We start from the raw sequence: 17,942 nt of genomic DNA on the forward strand, positions 1-17,942 counted from the left end.
TTACATCCTTAGCAAGATACGACCTCCAAAACTGAACACAATATTCCAGGTGGGGCCTCACCAACAACTTATACAGGGGCATCAACAGCTCCTTTCTTCTGCTGGTCACACCTACTACTACTACTTGACATTTGTAAAGCGCTACTAGGGTTACGCAGCGCTGTACAATTTAACATAGAAGGACAGTCCCTGCTCAAAGGAGCTTACAATCTAAAGGACAAATGTACAGTTAGTCAAATAGGGGCAGTCTAGATTTCCTGAAAGGTATAAAGGTTAGGTGCCGAAAGCAACATTGAAGAGGTGGGCTTTGAGCAAGGATTTGAAGATGGGTAGGGGGCTTGGCGTAAAGGCTCAGGAAGTTGATTCCAAGCATAGGGTGAGGCGAGGCAGAATGAGCGGAGCCTGGAGTTGACGGTGGTGGAGAAGGGTACTGAGAGGAGGGATTTGTCCTGTGAGCGGAGGTTACAGCCTAGCAACCTTCTAGCTACGGTCACAGCCTTGTCTCTCTCTCTCTCGGCTTCTTTCAGTTTCATCCGGTATTCCTCTCCGTGTTCCTCTTCTTGAGTTTTTCTGTATTTCAGGAACGCCATCTCTTTAGCCTTCATTTTCTCAGCCACTTGGAGAACCATAGTGGTTTCCTTTTTCTCTTGCTTTTATTTACTCTCCTTACGTAAAGGTTTGTGGCCATATTTATAGCTTCTTTCAGCCTGGACCACTGTCCTTCCACTTCTCGTACGTCCTCCCAGCCCATCATCTCCTTCCTCAGGTATTCCCCCATTTTACTAAAGTCAGCATGCTTGAAATCCAGGACTTTGAGCTTTGAGTGGCCGCCCTCCACTTCAGCTGTCATATCAAACCAAACTGTTTGATGGTCACTGCAGGCTTTGCACTTAACACATACTAATTTCTTCTGTTACAGCGCACGAAGTGCAAAAACTGAATGCACTTATTAAAAGACCCTATAAGTATACTTTTATTCTTTCCGACTTAATGGAAGTTGGAAAGAATTATATATAACGTGTCTGAGGGCAAATGTAATAGAATGGAATCATGGGAGAAAAACAAGTGAAAAGAGACATCAAGTTCAAAAATGGGCCATATTAGACTGGAAGTTGTAGAGAAATAAGCCCCCTCCCAACACACACAAATACACAAAAAAAATGGCCCAGTGCCTTTCTATAGGACAAGCAGTAGTTCTTCCTCAGCTTAGAAATTTAGATACAGTGAAAGATAGCAATTAGGGAATTCCTCCTTTCAAGCTGTTTTCTACTCCCCACAAAAATCCCCCCCTACAACTATCCTCCCATCCCAGTCCCTGCAACTAACCTCTGTGCCTCCAAAACTGTCCCCTACAATACCTTTACAGCCCCCCCCCCCCCCCCCCCCCCCCCCACCAGCTACCCCATCCTAATATAATTTTATTGGCATGCCGGTTTTACATGTGCTGCCAAACATATTTCCATAAAAAAGAAATACGTGTCCCAGACATTAACATTACAGCAGGAAAATTAAATCCAAATCTACCATATTTATTATTTTTTCATTAGAGGCGTAGCGAAGGTGGGACTTGGGTGTGCCTAACACCTGGACGTCTTTGACCTGTAATCGAAAAAAGCAGGGACGTCCCTGACGAAGACTTGGACGGTTTCACCTGGACGTGTTTTTTTTACGAATAAGGCACAAAAGGGTGCCCAAAATGACCAGATGACCACCGGACAGAATCAGGTATAACCTCCGGTTACTCCCTCAGTGGTCACTAACCCCCTCCCACCCTCAAAAACATCTTTACAAGTATTTCGTGCCATACTCAGATGTCATACTCCAGTCCATGGCAGCGCATGCAGGTCCCAGGAGCAGTTCTAGTGGGTACTGCAGTGCACTTCAGACAGGAGGACCCAGGCCCATACCCCCCCTACCTGGTACATTTGTGGATGAAACAGTGAGCCCTCTAAAAACCCACCACAAGCCCTCTGTACCCATATATAGTTGCCTCCCTTCACCCGTAATGGCTATGGTAGTGGTGTACAGTTGTGGGTAGTGGGTTTTACGGGGCTCAGCACACAAGGTAAGAGAGCTGTGTTCCTGGGAGCATTTTATGAAGTCCACTGCAGTGCCCCCTAGGGTGCCCAGTTGGTGTCCTGGCATGTCAGGGGGACCAGTGCAGACATGGACGTCTTTGGTTTCGAAAATTGCCGAAAGTCAGAAATGTCCAAATGCAGGGACGTCCAAATTTAAGGATTTGGACGTCTTTGATGGTATTTTCGAAACGAAAGATGGAAGTCCATCTTGTTTCGAAAATATGATTTTTCCCGCCCCTGGATTTCGCTGTTTTGCAAACACATCTAAATCGCAACTTGGACGTTTCTTTCTAAAATGCCCCTCTATATCTTTTTTGAGATGCGGTGACCAGAATTGAGCACAATATTCAAGGTGCGGTCGTACCATGGAGCGATACAAAGGCATTATAATGTCCTCATTTTTGTTTTCCATTGCTTTCCTAATAATTCCTAACATTCTATTTGCTTTACGTAAGTACATAAATAATGCCATACTGGGAAAAGACCAAAGGTCCATTGAGCCCAGCATCCTGTCCCCGACAGCGGCCAAGCCAGGTCAAGGGCACCTGGCAAGCTACCCAAACGTACAAACATTTTATACAAGTTATTCCCGAAATTGTGGATTTTTCCCAAGTCCATTTAGTAGCGGTCTATGGACTTGTCCTTTAGGAAACCGTCCAACCCCTTTTTAAAGTCTGCCAGCTAACCACCTTCACTACGTTCTCCGGCAACGAATTCCAAAGTTTAATTATGCATTGGGTGAAGAAAAAGTTTCTCCTATTTGTTTTAAATTTACTACACTGTAGTTTCATCGCATACCCCCTAGTCCTAGTATTTTTGGAAAGCGTGAACAGATGCTTCACATCCACCTGTTCCACTCCACTCATTATTTTATATACCTCTATCATGTCTCCCCTCAGCCGTCTCTTAGTACATAAGTAATGCCATACTGGGAAAAGACCAAGGGTCCATCGAGCCCAGCATCCTGTCCACGACAGCGGCCAATCCAGGCCAAGGGCACCTGGCAAGCTTCCCAAACGTACAAACATTCTATACATGTTATTCCTGGAATTTTGGATTTTTCCAAGTCCGTTTAGTAGCGGTTTATGGACTTGTCCTTTAGGAAACCGTCCAACCCCTTTTTAAACTCTGCTAAGCTAACCGCCTTCACCACTTTGTCCGGCAACGAATTCCAGAGTTTAATTACACGTTGGGTGAAGAAAAATTTTCTCCGATTTGTTTTAAATTTACTACACTGTAGTTTCATCGCATGCCCCCTAGTCCTAGTATTTTTGGAAAGCGTGAACAGAAGCTTCACATCCACCTGTTCCACTCCACTCATTATTTTATATACCTCTATCATGTCTCCCCTCAGCCGTCTCTTCTCCAAGCTGTATAGCCCTAGCCTCCTTAGTCTTTCTTCATAGGGAAGTCGTCCCATCCCCGCTATCATTTTAGTCGCCCTTCGCTGCACCTTTTCCAATTCTACTATATCTTTCTTGAGATGCGGCGACCAGAATTGAACACAATACTCAAGGTGCGGTCGCACCATGGAGCGATACAACGGCATTATAACATCCTCACACCTGAGAAGCCCTAGCCTCCTTAGTCTTTCAGAAGAGGTGAGAGTTCTGTTGATAGTGCAGGAGGCTAATTTGATCTGCCTGTACCGTATTCCAGTCTCGTGAAATGTGCTTTTTCCTGAGGTTATTAAAGGAAAATAGCTACCAAGCTTTTTGTTTAGTGCAGGTAATTGTTTTGGTGAATAAGTTCCTATGCATGGGAACTTATCTTTCTGTATTTTATGTAAGATTCGTTCATCTGACCTATTGTTTTATAAAAGCTTGTATTCTTCAGAATTATTTTAAGCAGTGACTGGCATGCATGTGTTGGCTAAGCCTAAATGAACTAAAACTACAATGGATTTGCCAAGTTGGTTGTCAGATATTTTGGAAGCAATGTAATTTGAGTTTAATCTGGTTCTGCTTGATTGGCCTTGTGGAAAATTAAAATTTAGCAGAGTGCAATGTGTGGTCCATAGGTCAGAGTAGTTATTGCTTCCCCTCTAAAGGTTAGAAGACAGGACTTGACAGTTATGGTCTGTTTTAAATAGTTTGGAATAGTAGAGAGGAAGACAAATTATACTGCCTGTGGATGGATCATGGCTGGATTTTTAAAGAGATGTTTCTCCCTTCTTTGCTTAAAGATAGGTATTGATGACATCTGCTCTAGCAAGAAATCAAATGTCCTGTAACTTCAACATGCAAAATATTTATCTGCTTTAAATATGATGAAAATTGAATTTAACAGTTGTTGAATTTGTGCTATGGTAATATTGCAAGTATTTTGTGGTCAGAGCTATGTATCAAAGGATTTTAATGCACATCCACATATGACCAGCTATACTGCTTATTTTTTAAATGTTATGTCACGACTGTGGTCGTGACCCCTCTTTGACTCACCTTATTTCCCGATGGTCAGCTTCTGAGCTGGCTTCTGTTCTTTCACCTTGCATTGTTGTTTCTTTCCTGTAGTGTTTCCATTTCCTGTGTGTTTCAAGCTTCACTTTGGTGTTCAGTGTGTTTCCTTCCTCTGTCCTGTAGTGTTTCCACTTCCTGTGGGTTTCATGCCTCACTTTGGTGTTCAGTGTGTTTCCTGCCTCTGTCCTGTAGTTGTGACATCATTAGTGAGGGCCTTTATAAGGAAGTGGTGAACTTTCATTCAGGGCCTTTGCAATGCCAAAGGTCTCCAGGTTAGTCCATGTGCAGTGAAGCACTTCTGCCTTGTTCATAGTCTGTGTGCCCGTGGGCACTTCTGTCTTGATTTCTTGTTTAGGGTGCCTGTGTGCACTTCTGCTTTTGTTCTTCTCTGTTTGTGTGCTAGGGTCAGCCTTCAGCCTTAGTTCTGCTGTTTGTCTGTGTGGGTCAGCTTTATGTTCTGCCTAGTCTGCCTTGCTTGCTCTAGTCCCCTCTACCTTCAGCTTCAGCTCCAGTCCTGTTGTTCCAGTCATGTCTGTTCCAACATTGCCTGTCTACAGCTTCAGCTCCAGTCCTGTCTGTTCCAGCATTGCCTGCCTACAGCTTCTGCTCCAGTCCTGTCTGTTCCAGCACTGCCTGCCTACAGCTTCAGCTCCATTCTTGCTTGTTAGTCCAGTCTTGTTCGGAATTTTTGCCTCCTGCTGCCGCTCGACGACAGTAGGCCAAGGGCTCACGTTGTTCCAGAGTCCGTGACTGTTTGTTTAGAGCCTGAGACCGTGACATTTTACAAAGAAATTTAAGCAATGTATGCTCTTCCTTTGTTTCAGTGGCTGTTACATTAAATATTTTTTATATTAATTGAAGCTCACAGGTATGGTATAAATCATTAAATACCGGGGGTCACGTGATGAGTAAGACCTGAGCAGACGCCTGCTGGCTCGGCTCCCTACCCCTCGACTTAATATCCAGGTTTAAAGACGTTGATGGAAATGCAATCCCCTTTCAAATAGCCTGGCAAGATATTTAAAAATGAGATGGAGTGGATCGTGAGGTTCTAGCAGGCGAAGGTGATCGGAATGCCAGAAAAAGTGCTGCGATCGGGAAAGGAGAAAAGCAGCGCAAGAGCACCAATCACACCGCCATCTGCACAGCCCCGTAACCCGAATTCACTGCTGTCGCAAGAGGACATGGTGCAAGTATCTATAAAAAATATGTCCCAACTGTTGGATGACAAAGCTCGCCAAGTTACATGCGGGTATGGATGACATTAAAGAGTGCAGAGCTAGCCATGCGGTCCGCATGCAGAGGATAGAATATCATCGCAGGAGGATCAGATGGTAGCAGCGGCTGGACGCATCGGAGAATTGGAGGCATAAGTGCGCACTTTGACTGAGAGGGTGGAAGACCAGGAAAACAGAGGAAGACGGAACAATATAAGGTTTGTGGGTGTTCCTGAATCGATCACTGAGGCAGAACTGAAAGACTTCGCAGAGAGAGAAATCCCCGGGCAGTTGGACCTGGCCCCGGAACTAGGCCAGGGGCAGGTGGAAAGAATCCATCATATTGGGCAGATGAGAGAGCCCACCAAAAAGCCAAGGTTGGTTATTGCCCGATACCTGAATTATGCTGTTAAAACAAAAATACTTGAACAGTACAAGAAACAGAGAAATGTGGAATACAAAGGAAAGCGGATACTGATGTTTCCGGACTTTTCATTCAGAGTCATGGAGCAGAGGCGGCTGTTAACACCATTCTGCACCAAGCTGTTCAAGAAAAAAATTAAGTTTGCATTTCAGTACCCAGCTAAAGTGCGTATTACTCATCACATTCAAACCTTCACTCTAACAAAGGTAGAGGAGCTGCAGGCTTTCATAGAAAAGCTATAGAAGGTTCCAGATTAATGCGAAGGAAAGGCGGGAAAACAGGAAGCAAAGAGGAATTGGACGGCACTTTAATCTGGCAGACAATGATGGTTAAATATTGAAAAAGCAAAAAGACATTAAAAAAAAGGTCAAGAGAGGATGGACATGGAGATATGTATATTGTAGGGGCGCATAACCTATGAGACAGATAGCAAGTGGACACCTTACAGATTTAAATAGGTAATGCAACAAAGGGGCCACTCAGCAGACATGGAAAATCATGCTGTTTCTAAAACAGCTGAGATGACGCTTCATACAGGGCCAGAAGCACAAGTCATGGGAGCTGTACGGACACGAGACAAGGTCAGAGTGGGCCCTTGTCCATTTTACCAGGGAACTATTAAGAATGGAGTGGAGGAGTGGCCTAGTGGTTAGGGTGGCGGACTTTGGTCCTGGGGAACTGAGGAACTGAGTTCGATTCCTACTTCAGGCACAGGCAGCTCCTTGTGACTCTGGGCAAGTCACTTAACCCTCCATTGCCCCATGTAAGCCGCATTGAGCCTGCCATGAATGGGAAAGCGCGGGGTACAAATGTAATAAAAATAAATAAAAATAAAAATGACAGAACCCGACTCGAACGGATATGATGGTGACCGGCTGATTAAACGAGAGAAGGACTTGTATGGGCAAGAGCGAAGCGTGGTAAAAAAACAAAGAATGCAGCATTTAATGTTTTACAGTTAAATGGTTTGGGGTAAATGGAAGTCATAATTCTCTGGGTGGAGGGGGAAGTTATTTGTATGTAAATTAACCTGTGTTTGAATATAAGTTATATTCTTATAGCTTCTTTTTGTTTAAGGGGAAAGCTGGGGGGGGGGGGGGAAGGTGTGGCCAAGCAATCTGGGGGATGGTTGAGGGGGGTGGAGCCTCAATCAGAGATGATTGGGTCAGGGGAAGGGTAGGAGGGGACTGGAAGCAGTGGAGATGTGCATGGGGGGAGCGGTGGGCAGAAAGAAAAAGTGGATGGAAGTGTAAATGGGGGGAGAAGAGGGAAGGGGTGGGGGTGAGGGACGGGAGAGAAGGAGAGAGGGCAAAGGGAAGCAGTGGGGGAGAGGGGAGGAGAGTCAGGGGAGAGTGAGGAGGGGTAAAGGGAAGAAGAATATGGGGTACGAGAGGATTCTGAGGCTGCAGATTGAGAGGCTTTGATATACACGGGGGTGCAGACGAAGACTATGGGGGAAACATGAGTCAGCGTTACGGGGGGCACAGCTGGGATGTCGCCCTGGTGGTTTTCTACGATTTTGCAATATCATATAAGCGTGGCAGTGGTGTGGGGAAATGAGTAGTGTGCGTGTAGCTTCTCTTAATGTAGATGGAATACATTCTCCTATAAAACGAAAAAAGATCTTGCAATATAGTAAGCAGTTGAAAGTGGATGTGTTACTGATGCAAGAGACACATTTGTCATCACCAGAGCATCTTAAGTTAAAACAAGGCTGGGTGGGTGAACTTGTCTTTTCCTCCTTCAATAGCAGGCAAAGAGGTGTGGCAATTCTCTTGAGGAAAGGACTAGACAGTACCTGTCACAAGGTGGTTCAAGACCCCAAGGGCAGATTTGGGTAGGTATTCTCCAGGGGGAGAAGGTAGTTCTGTGTTCGGTCTATGCGCAGAATATTTACTCACAAAAATTTTACTTGCAGTAGTTGGTGGCTCTGGCCCCACTGAAAGAATACAAAATGATTGTAGGAGGAGACTTTAACATAACAGCAGACCCACTAGTTGACTGCAACCCACCTAAACCAAGACCTAAGGGGCAGGAGGACAGGGGAATAGGCCTGCTACAACAAGACTTACGATTAGTGGATATCTGGAGGGCTCTTCACCCAGATGAGAGAGAGTACACTTTTTACTCACATGTACACAAATGCAGGGCAAGGTTAGATTACATATTACTATCACAGAACCTCTTCACCATGAGCCGAGCAGCAGAAATCGAGGCGGAAGTAGTATCGGATCACAGTATGGTATGGGTAGAGTGTGACTTCAGTGGGGGTAGGGGTAAAGCGAGTTGGAGAATGAATCCTACTTTATATCAGGAAGCGGAATTCAGGGAGTTCCTTCAACAAGAATGGAAGCATTACCTAACAGACAACGCATCCTCAGTAGACAATCCAATAATGTTATGGGAAGCAGGAAAAGCAGTGATGAGGGGTAAAATTATAGAACACACGGCGAGAACCCTGAAAAAGAGAGATGGGGAGCTGCTAGAGCAACTGAGGTTACTATAGGACACTCGGACTAGGATGACACGAGGGGATGTAGAGCATCAGAAAACTTTTAGAGAGCTGAAAATTAAGATTAACAGTATCTTGAGCAAAAGGGCAGCGAGGGGCATCCAGGTATATAAATATAAGCTTCATAGGTGGGGAAATAAAACGGGCAGTTTACTGGCGGCCATGGTGCGAAATAGAGCGGCAAAACACCTGGTAACCCGCATTAAAACTCCAACGGGGCAAGGGGTGAGTAGGGCAGAGGAGATACAAGGGGCGTTTGTAGATTTTTACAAATCCCTTTATGATAAGGGGAGCTGCAATGGGACCAAGCGGGAGACATTTTTTCAGTCTTGGGCTACCATCTTTGACGCGGGAACAGAAAGCAACCTTGAATATGGGAATTAAGGGACCTGAAATTCAAGAAGCAGTAAAGAAGCTTAAATTAGCAAAGGCCCCGGGGCCCGAATTTTACAAGATTCTGGGAGGGCAGTTAGCAGGACCTTTCAGTGAGTTATGCGATGCACTATGCATAGACTAGCCGTTAAGCCCGTTAAAACGGGCGAGTATTGGTATGTTTTATTTTGATGTGTAACTCCCTCCCAGCTCCAAGGCCCCATTCCCTCCTTTCTTCCCTCCCAGCTGCAAGGCCCCCCGCCCTCCCTGCCAGCTCCAAGGCCCTCTGTCCCTCCCAGCTCCAAGGCCCCCTCCCCTCCCCATCTTCCCTCCCACCCCACCCCCCCCCCCAGGTCGCCGCCCCCCCCCCCCCCCCCACCTGAGCTGGGCCCTCTCTTCTCCATTGAACTTACAGTGCAGAAACCGCAGCAGGCAGATCGCCTCCCATCGGCAATCCTTCCCTGCTTGTGTCCCTCCCTCTTCTGACGTAACGTCGGCGAGGGCGGGACACAGGCAGGGAAGGAAGGCCGACGGGAGCTGATCTGCCTGCTTCGGTTTCGGCGCTGTAAGTTCATTGGAGAAGAAAGGGCTCGGCCCGGGTGGAGGGGGTCCGGCGGTGACCTCGGGAGGGGGGGAGCAGTGGCGGCGACCTCGTGGGGGGAGCGGTAGCGACCTCGGCTGTGTCCTCCTCAGCGCAGTTTCCCTCTCTGTTCCGTCATCACGTCTTGACGCGGGGGCGGGACAGAGAGGGAAGTCTCTACTGCGCATTTGCAAGTGATTCGGTCACTTGCCATTTATATGTTTGATGGGCAATCCACGGGAGCTTTGACACACGCATCCATAATAGTATTACCTAAGCTGGGACGTGATAAAGAGCTATTGGGATCCTACCGGCCCATATCCCTGTTGAATCAGGATATAAAACTATTCGCTAGCATTATGGCTGCCCGACTGGGAAAGGTTCTGCCAACTTTAGTGCATCCAGATCAAACTGGCTTTGTGCCGGGCAGGTATGCCTCTACTAACATACTTAAAGCCCTAAGCGCTATTCAGGCAAAGGGGAATCAAACGGGCGATAACATCATCGCCAGCCTAGACGCGGAAAAAGCGTTTGATAAAATCTTATGGAATTACCTCTTTTGGGTGCTGCCGCAATTTGGCATATATGGGGAGTACCTACAAGGGATAAGGGCTTTATACAAGAATCCTACAGCGCAAATCATGGTCAATAATGAATTATCCCCATCATTCGCGTTGCAGAGGGGCACGTGACAAGGGTGCCCATTATCGCCTATGCTGTTTGTCTTGGCTCTGGAACCATTGGCGAGTAAAATCAGGCAGTCACGGGAGCTGCGGGGAATCAAGCTGGGGAAAGAAGAATGCAAAATTAACCTTTTCGCCGATGATAAGTTAATATTTCTGGGGGAGGCAAGCAAGGGGATCCAACAATTTGGAACTTTCTCAGGCCTAAGAATTAACTGACAAATCGGAGGCAATGACGCTGTCTAGCAATTGTGCAAGTAAGAGCTGTCCAGACTTCCCTTTGACCTGGACACGGGGTCCCATGAAATACTTGGGAGTATTCCTGCATCTAGACTTTAAGGTTATGTACAAGAAGAATGTTAGTGACAAGCTGGAAGCGATTAAACGCTTATATGGGCAGTGGAATGACTTGCCAGTATCACTAATGGGCAGAATTGCGCTTATTAAAATGGTGCTTTTCCCTAAAATCCTGTATGCCTTGCAAATGATACCCTTGTGGGTGCATAGTAAGGATGAGGGGGTTTACAGGGGAGCAATACTATCTTTCATCTGGGGAGGTAAGAGAGCTAGGATAAGGTATAACAAATTAACGAGGGCTCACAGCGAATGGGGAGCCAACTTACCGGACCTTAGGCTCTATAATGTTGCGGCGCTCTTAAGATGGATACATGAGCTGCACTCTTGCCACTTTGTTTTCGCGCCACCGGAAGTGTGGGAGAGTGCCACCCAGCCTTGTTCCGTGCTTAACACCTTGCAGGTTAGGAGTTCCCAAGTTCGGCTCACCCCCCTCGTGAAATTGTTGAGGCTGGCCTGGGAGTGGTGGCGCCGCAGGATGGGAGCTATAGAAGGCCCCTCACCATTCTTAGAATTTCAGGATAACCCAGGATTTCCGGCAGGAGAGGGGAGCACACATATTAAGGAGTGGGTATCAAGAGGATGTAAATATGTGGGGCAGGTGGTGGAGGGGGAAACCCAGATTCTCTCCTTTGCAGAATGCCAGGAACGTAGGCACATCCCACAAAAATTGTTTTTGTCATACTTACAATTAGACATTATGTACTATCGTTGAGAGTCATAGTTGATAGGCTTCCCACATTTACTGCACTAGACGTGGTGTTTAAACAGGTACCAACGGGGAGCAACAAGCTTTCACGTTGGTATTATTTGGGGAAAACATGGAGGCCAGCAACATTTGTGGATGTACTGGCAGGGCAGTGGAGTAAAATGGTAGGAATGGAGGTTTCGAGCAAGGAAATACTGCAATGTTTTGATTTAACCTACAAAATAACTCCTAACGTGAGTTGTCATGAAATTCAATTTAAGATTCTATACATTACGAGAAGTAGGGGCAAAGCAATGGGGTTATGGGAATCAGAGGAATGTGAGAAGTATGTAAATCAAAAGGGTACTTTAGAGCATCACTTTGTGGAGTGTGGGGCACTGCAAGGGTTTTGGAGAGGCGTAATGAAGCGTTTGGAGGATGTGGTAGAGCAGCCCATAGAGTGGAACTATAGGATATTATTAATGGGACTAGATTCAGATTTGAGTACACAGGGGCTAAATATGTACCAATGTCGATTTATCCTGTTAGCATTGGTGCTGGCAAAAAAAGTTATCCTACAGCACTGGAGAGACAAGAACCCTCCTCCCCTCACTAAGTGGTACATTAGTATGAAACAGATGGCGGGTTGGGAGGGGGGAGGTCAATTTGAATATGAATGGAGCAGGCTGCCCCCCCCCCTCCCCGGCCAAATCGTCTGGCAAAGCAGTTTCCAACGATTAGCACAGCTGTCATGAGAGAGGGGCATCCCGGGGACGTTGCAACACAGCCTTAGGGACGAAGGGGGGGGGTGAGAGAAGGTGGGGATAGGAGGGGTGGGGATGGACGTGGGGGGGGGGGGGAGATAAATAGAAAATCAAGAGAGCGGACGTGAGGGAGATGAAACGTGTGGAGAGGGTAGATCACCGCTCCATCAAAGAGGATGCAGCCCAGTAGGACCTGGAACCTGAAGGAATGCTATAAGAACATTGGGGGCTACCCAGTTGATGTTAAACATTGTGTGTTCAATAAATATGTAACGTAATGTACTGGGCATGTACTTGGAAATGTAATAGATGTATGACCAATAATAGCAATGTTATGGTGAGCAGAAAAAGTGGATGTTTGGAAATTCTGTCTGTAACTTTTGTTAATAAAAACAGTATAAAAAAATCATTAAATACCAATACCACATATTCAGTAGAGGATTAAAAACTTGAAACCACTCAAACATGTCGTATAAGCACAGGAAATATACATAACATACAAATAATACCTGACTCTGATTCATACTCAAAAACCTCTGTTGTTGCTAATTCTCACACAGAGACCTGTGATAGAAAATCATTACAAGTTTCTATTATTTAGCATAAGTTATCATTTATTGCTAAAGGGTGGCTCATATAGAAGCTAGCAGTGACACTAACCAGTGCCAGTTTAAATATTATAAGAACTAGCCAGCATGGGATTTTTGTAAATCTGATGGTTCTTCTCATTAGACACACAGAACAATTCACTATTCTGTCTGGCCTGAAGTGCTCTGGTCTCAGTACTGATATACAGGGGTAGAAAAATATGTAGAAGACTTGGGGCTAGCCAAAATTGCTAGATGATATTATCATTATCATCCATCCTCAGCCTCTCCCTCTGTGGAACCATAGGCACTGGCAAGTTTTGGTCAAACAGGCATCAAGAAGTTTTCCACCTTCTGCTATGTGATTTCTGGTAATTCAGGTCACAGAAATTCACTAGAGCTGAGTTCCAGCTCATCTTAATATCACTCACCACCAAACTATTGAGTAAATTTGGAATCCTTGGGTATTTTATGCAAATTCCTATTAAAATGTTCTATTACATATTATATTTAAACACAAGAGCTCAAGGGTATAATGCAGCTCAGTCACTAGAAACCAAAACAAATCCCCTCCGTGTGTGGGTATAACTACCTTGTGAATAAGATTCCCCAAATGCTAAAGAGATCCCGCTATTGAAGGAAAAAATCCTCAACAGACTCCTTGAATGTGAATTAAATGTTCCACTAAACTACGGAGTGCTCGCTGTCATCACTGGCTCCAAAAAACTTCCAAAAAGTGTTACAAAAATGTGTGCTTATACTATTCAAATTCAGTTGAATCTTTCCCACTTAACTTATGTAGGTGCACAGCGTCTTCACTCAGCCCACGGCAGACTATGGCCAGAGATTCGTCCACTGCTTCAGGGTCCGTGGTCTGTGTAACTGTTAAAAGAATAAGGAATTAAAAAAAAAACAATTCTTTAACTCTTCTTTACCCTTATCATACCTCACTTCACTTTCCTAGTTTGTTTCTGTGTGCATACCTCCCAGAAAATGGTGTATATAAATATATAGTAACATCAAACGCTCCCAAAAGAATTAACCAATCACCACCCTGAAAAACTTTTTACAGTGCCCGATCCTCAAAAAAAAAAGTTGGCACCATTCTATCCTCTGGTTTAGACCATTGGGTTGCACAGTCTGTAGGCGGAATATCCATTTTTGCTCTTGTAGCAACATGTGTCTTCTGTCGCCACCCTTAATCTTAAAATCCAGTTGCTGCAAAATCACACATCGTAATGATTAAAAAACATGTTCTTTATCGCAATGTGGTGCTAGGGGTGCTGTGGTCGTCTTAGTGGAGATATTGCTTTTGTGTTCCGTCAGTCGGGTCACTAGCTTCTGAAACGTTTGTCCAATGTATAACCTATCACAAGAATATTGAATACATTAAATCACGTATTCTGATTTGCAAGAGGTTTTAGATTTCAATCTTATTCTGGTCGCTGACTGTGGATCCACAAACTCATCCGTAATCAGCATAATGGCACACATCTGACAATTTCCACATTTATCATGGCCACCTTTTCTCTATTTACATCACAGAGCGGCGGTCTCAATGCTGCAGGTGATAAAATGTCCTTTAAGTTCCTACCACGGCTGTATGCAAATCTCAATGCTGTGTTCTTGAAAACAGGCAATGTTTGTACAATGTGCCATTGTTTCCTAATGGCATTCGACACATGTGGCGCTTTAGTTGTGTACCTTAATATGCAGGTTGCGATGTCTTCTGCTTCCATATCCTTGTTCCTTGGTGTCAAAAAATAATCCCTGTTGTTGAACTTTGCCCATTTATAGTCTCTATTAACTGCGTGTTTTGGGTAGCCTCTCTCAATTAATCTCCACTTAAGCTCAACAGACTGGACCTTAAAGTCCCTTTCATCTGAGCAGATCCTTCTAAATCTCAAAAACTGCGACAGAGGCAGACTGTCTTTGAGTTTCTGTGGGTGACAGCTCTTGTAATCCAAAAAAGTGTTTCTGCGTGTAGTTTTCTGAAAAATTGTGGTTTCAAATCTGGTTCCAATTTTTTTCACTAAAACATCTAAATAAGATATGGTGTCTTTGCTGTGTTGAATCGTGAACCTCAATGTGGAGTGGTAACTGTTTAAGTACTGAACAAAAGCTCCCAACTCCATTTCTGTACCACTCCAAACAAAAAAGATGTCGTCGTCGAACCTAACCCACATCTTAACTTTATCAAAAACATATTATGCCATACCTTGTATTGTTGTTTGAATATTTTCTTTATTGCTGTAATTGTCTATTGCTCATGTTTGAATTATTCTTACTGTACATGCCTTGAGTGAGTTCTTTTAAAAATGCAATAAATCCTAATAAATAAATACAAATTCCATATGATGATTACATTGTAGAAAGAAACAGATGTATTTCAACTCTTCTAAATGTGTCCTTTGGTTTTATTTTAGGTCCCTGTACAGTCTTGGTTTGATGATATGACTGATACAGAACTGCAAGATCTGATTCCCTTCTTTGAAGGACTAAGCCAAGAGGAAGATGTTTATAGTATGCTTCATAATCTCTGCAACAGGTAGCCCTAGCAGCACTACCTGCACTTTGTTCCTGTTAGCTGCAGCATCTCTGTCTGTTACACTTTTAGGGTGCCATTCCTTAAAACAGACAAAGCTCTGAGGACACTGTACTGTGCAGGCAGGAAGTACTTCTGTCCTTCATCTTCCCATTGCAATGGACATAACAAGTGATGCTATTGAGCCTGAGATCCCAAGTTTGTCAGATGACCTTTTTTTTTTTTTAAACGAAAAATATTTTAAAAAAAGAACACTTTTAACTAATGTCAGAAATGGTGACAGTATTTTTCTGGGATCTGAGAGATTTTCTTTCCTTAAAACATACCAAAAAAAAAAAAAAAAAAAGCCTGATGCATTGCAGCAGCTGACGTTTTCTGTCTGTCTGTACTATGCAGACAGTTCACTCCTCTTTCCACCGTGCTTGGAGCAGTTGACCTGACTCTGAATTTCTTTCCTACAGAATGAAGTGCCTTTTCGAAAGACGATTTTGAGCGGAAGTGTTACATTTTGTACTCTGCATATTTCCAGGCACCTTTTAGATTTTAATGATAAGATGCTTTAAAAAAAATATATATTAAAAAAAAAAAACTTTATAGAGCACTGTAATTTAATACCGAGGACAGGCAGGTAGAATGTGGATGCTGGGTGCATGTCTCCATAAGCACATTGGATTTTGTTAATTCAACTTACCATGGTGAATATTTTGTGTCATACATGAAATGTTTTGAAAAGTTTGTTTATCCTGATTTTTTTAAACTTACCTTTTAGAAAAAGGGGAAGGGTTGTGTTTGACTAGTAGTCATTTCTGATGCAGTTTGGCCATATCTGCAGTTCTTTGTTACACCTACTAGGCAGTGTTGTGATGAAAAAAATGTTTCTTGCGATAATTATAATTAGATCAAAGCATCTTTATGCTTTAAAAAAATTGAAATTTTATTGTCTCTGCTTATGCACAGCTGTCATCTCCCAAGGTGCTCCAAGTACAGTTGTGAAAGCCTCCATTACAATGGAAAGCTTGTGTATTTATTGATCTGAAATTTTTATTTCTGAGCCCCTGTGGGTAAGCTAGAGATGTATACTGAGCAGTTTTTATTCTTGTGGGGTTTTATTTGTCTTTTAATTGCTGCTACTGTACAGTTACCAAATGGAGTAGACCACCAGCTGTTATACTGTTCTTTGCCACTGTGCCTATGCTATACAATTCATTCCTTGTAAGTGGTAAAACTCAGGCAATACCCAGAACAGGCAGACCAGATGGCCATACCCCTCAAGTGTGTCTTTTGACATCTAAATTTACTCCATTCTGCTTTCTCTTCTGTCCTACTTCCTGCCACTTATCTGGGTCAGAAATGTTAAATTATAATTCTCAGTCACTACTTTTTGTGTGTATCCCCACACATGAGAGGGAGCACTTGGAAAATAATTTTACTAGGAATAGTTGATTGACAGGTCCTTTTTTAGTCCAACTCTTGAAAAACTATATTTCCTTCAGCATGTTTGTATCTATTTGGACTGGTGCATGCTGGGGACACTGAGTATTCTGTTTAATTTTATCTCCCTTGTCCTTGTGACCACATTGGAAAGAAACTTTTCTCCTAGTTAGACCATAGCAAGTGAGACGTTTGCATTTTATACTTGTTTTACAGCTATATTCCCTTCTGGTGCTTCCAGGCATTCAAGCCCTGCTGCCCTTTTATTTTGGTCCCATAGTCCTATTTGTTTTTGCATCTTTTTTGTGCTGTATGAAAACTGCTGTTAGATAGTAAGTGACTGGTTCTTTCTGTACACTGTATCAAGTATGCTGGAATTGCAAGCAGCCTTCATTCAATTACATTCTCTAGGCAGCTTGTTAAATTTAGCATATTAAGGGCTTTGTTTACTAAGCCGCGCTAGAGGCACATTAATGTTTTTAGCTTACGAACAGTGTAGACACCCATTCTCCGAGGACAAGCAGGCTGCTTGTTCTCACAAGTTGGTCGACGTCTGTGTTGGCCCAGGAAGCCGCAAAATTTTTCCAGCAAAAATATAAAACTTTACCAGAGGCGCGACCGACTTCCCACCTGTTGTGAGCGTGACTCCTCAGTTCTTTTTTGTCCGGAGGAGGTGACAGCATTTTTTTCTTCTCTCGTTTTTTGGCCCAGGAGCCAGAGTCTGACGACTTTTTTCTCTCTTTTTCTATTTCTTTTAATTTTTTACTCCCGTACTTTCCTTTACTGTTTGGTTGGCCTATTTTTAAGTTTACTTTCTTTTTGACGCTGCGCGGTCGGTTTTTCCCCATTTTTTGTGCCCTTCACTTTTTTGGCACAATCGCGTCGTTTGATATCGCTGAAGCCGGTTTTCCTTCCATGTCATCGAGGACACCCAGCAGCTTCAAATGTTGTACTCGGTACAACTGGGCCATCTCAGGTACCGATACCCACACCTGGTGTATCCAGTGCCTTATGCCCGACCATCGCCCAGCTGCTTGTAGTCTGTGTCTTCGTATGAAGGAACAGACTCAAACATCTTGAGAAGCCCAGCGAGAAAAGCTTTTTGGGGCTCGGTCCGGTCCCTTGATGTTGACAACAACATCGGTATCAAGATCGTCGGCATCAACATCGAGAGGAGCATCGACGTCGGAAGGAGAGGTAATGGCTGCCCCAAGACCAGCTCATGCTGGGAGTAGTGAGGCATCGAGT

General features: G+C 44.1%; 1 protein-coding gene across 1 annotated transcript in view; it reads left to right on the forward strand.

The window, feature by feature from the left end:
- The window catches only part of CTDSPL (CTD small phosphatase like), a 137,390-nt gene extending 119,735 nt beyond the window's left edge, over nt 1-17,655 (forward strand). Inside the window, exon 7 of the mRNA XM_030197877.1 lies at nt 15,145-17,655. Within this exon, the coding sequence (XP_030053737.1) occupies nt 15,145-15,270 (126 nt within the window). The 3' untranslated portion in view covers nt 15,271-17,655. The remainder of the gene's footprint in view (nt 1-15,144) is intronic.
- Nucleotides 17,656-17,942: the final 287 nt, after the last annotated feature.

This window comes from Microcaecilia unicolor, chromosome 1 (genome assembly GCF_901765095.1).
Source record: "Microcaecilia unicolor chromosome 1, aMicUni1.1, whole genome shotgun sequence".
Classification (NCBI taxonomy): domain Eukaryota; kingdom Metazoa; phylum Chordata; class Amphibia; order Gymnophiona; family Siphonopidae; genus Microcaecilia; species Microcaecilia unicolor.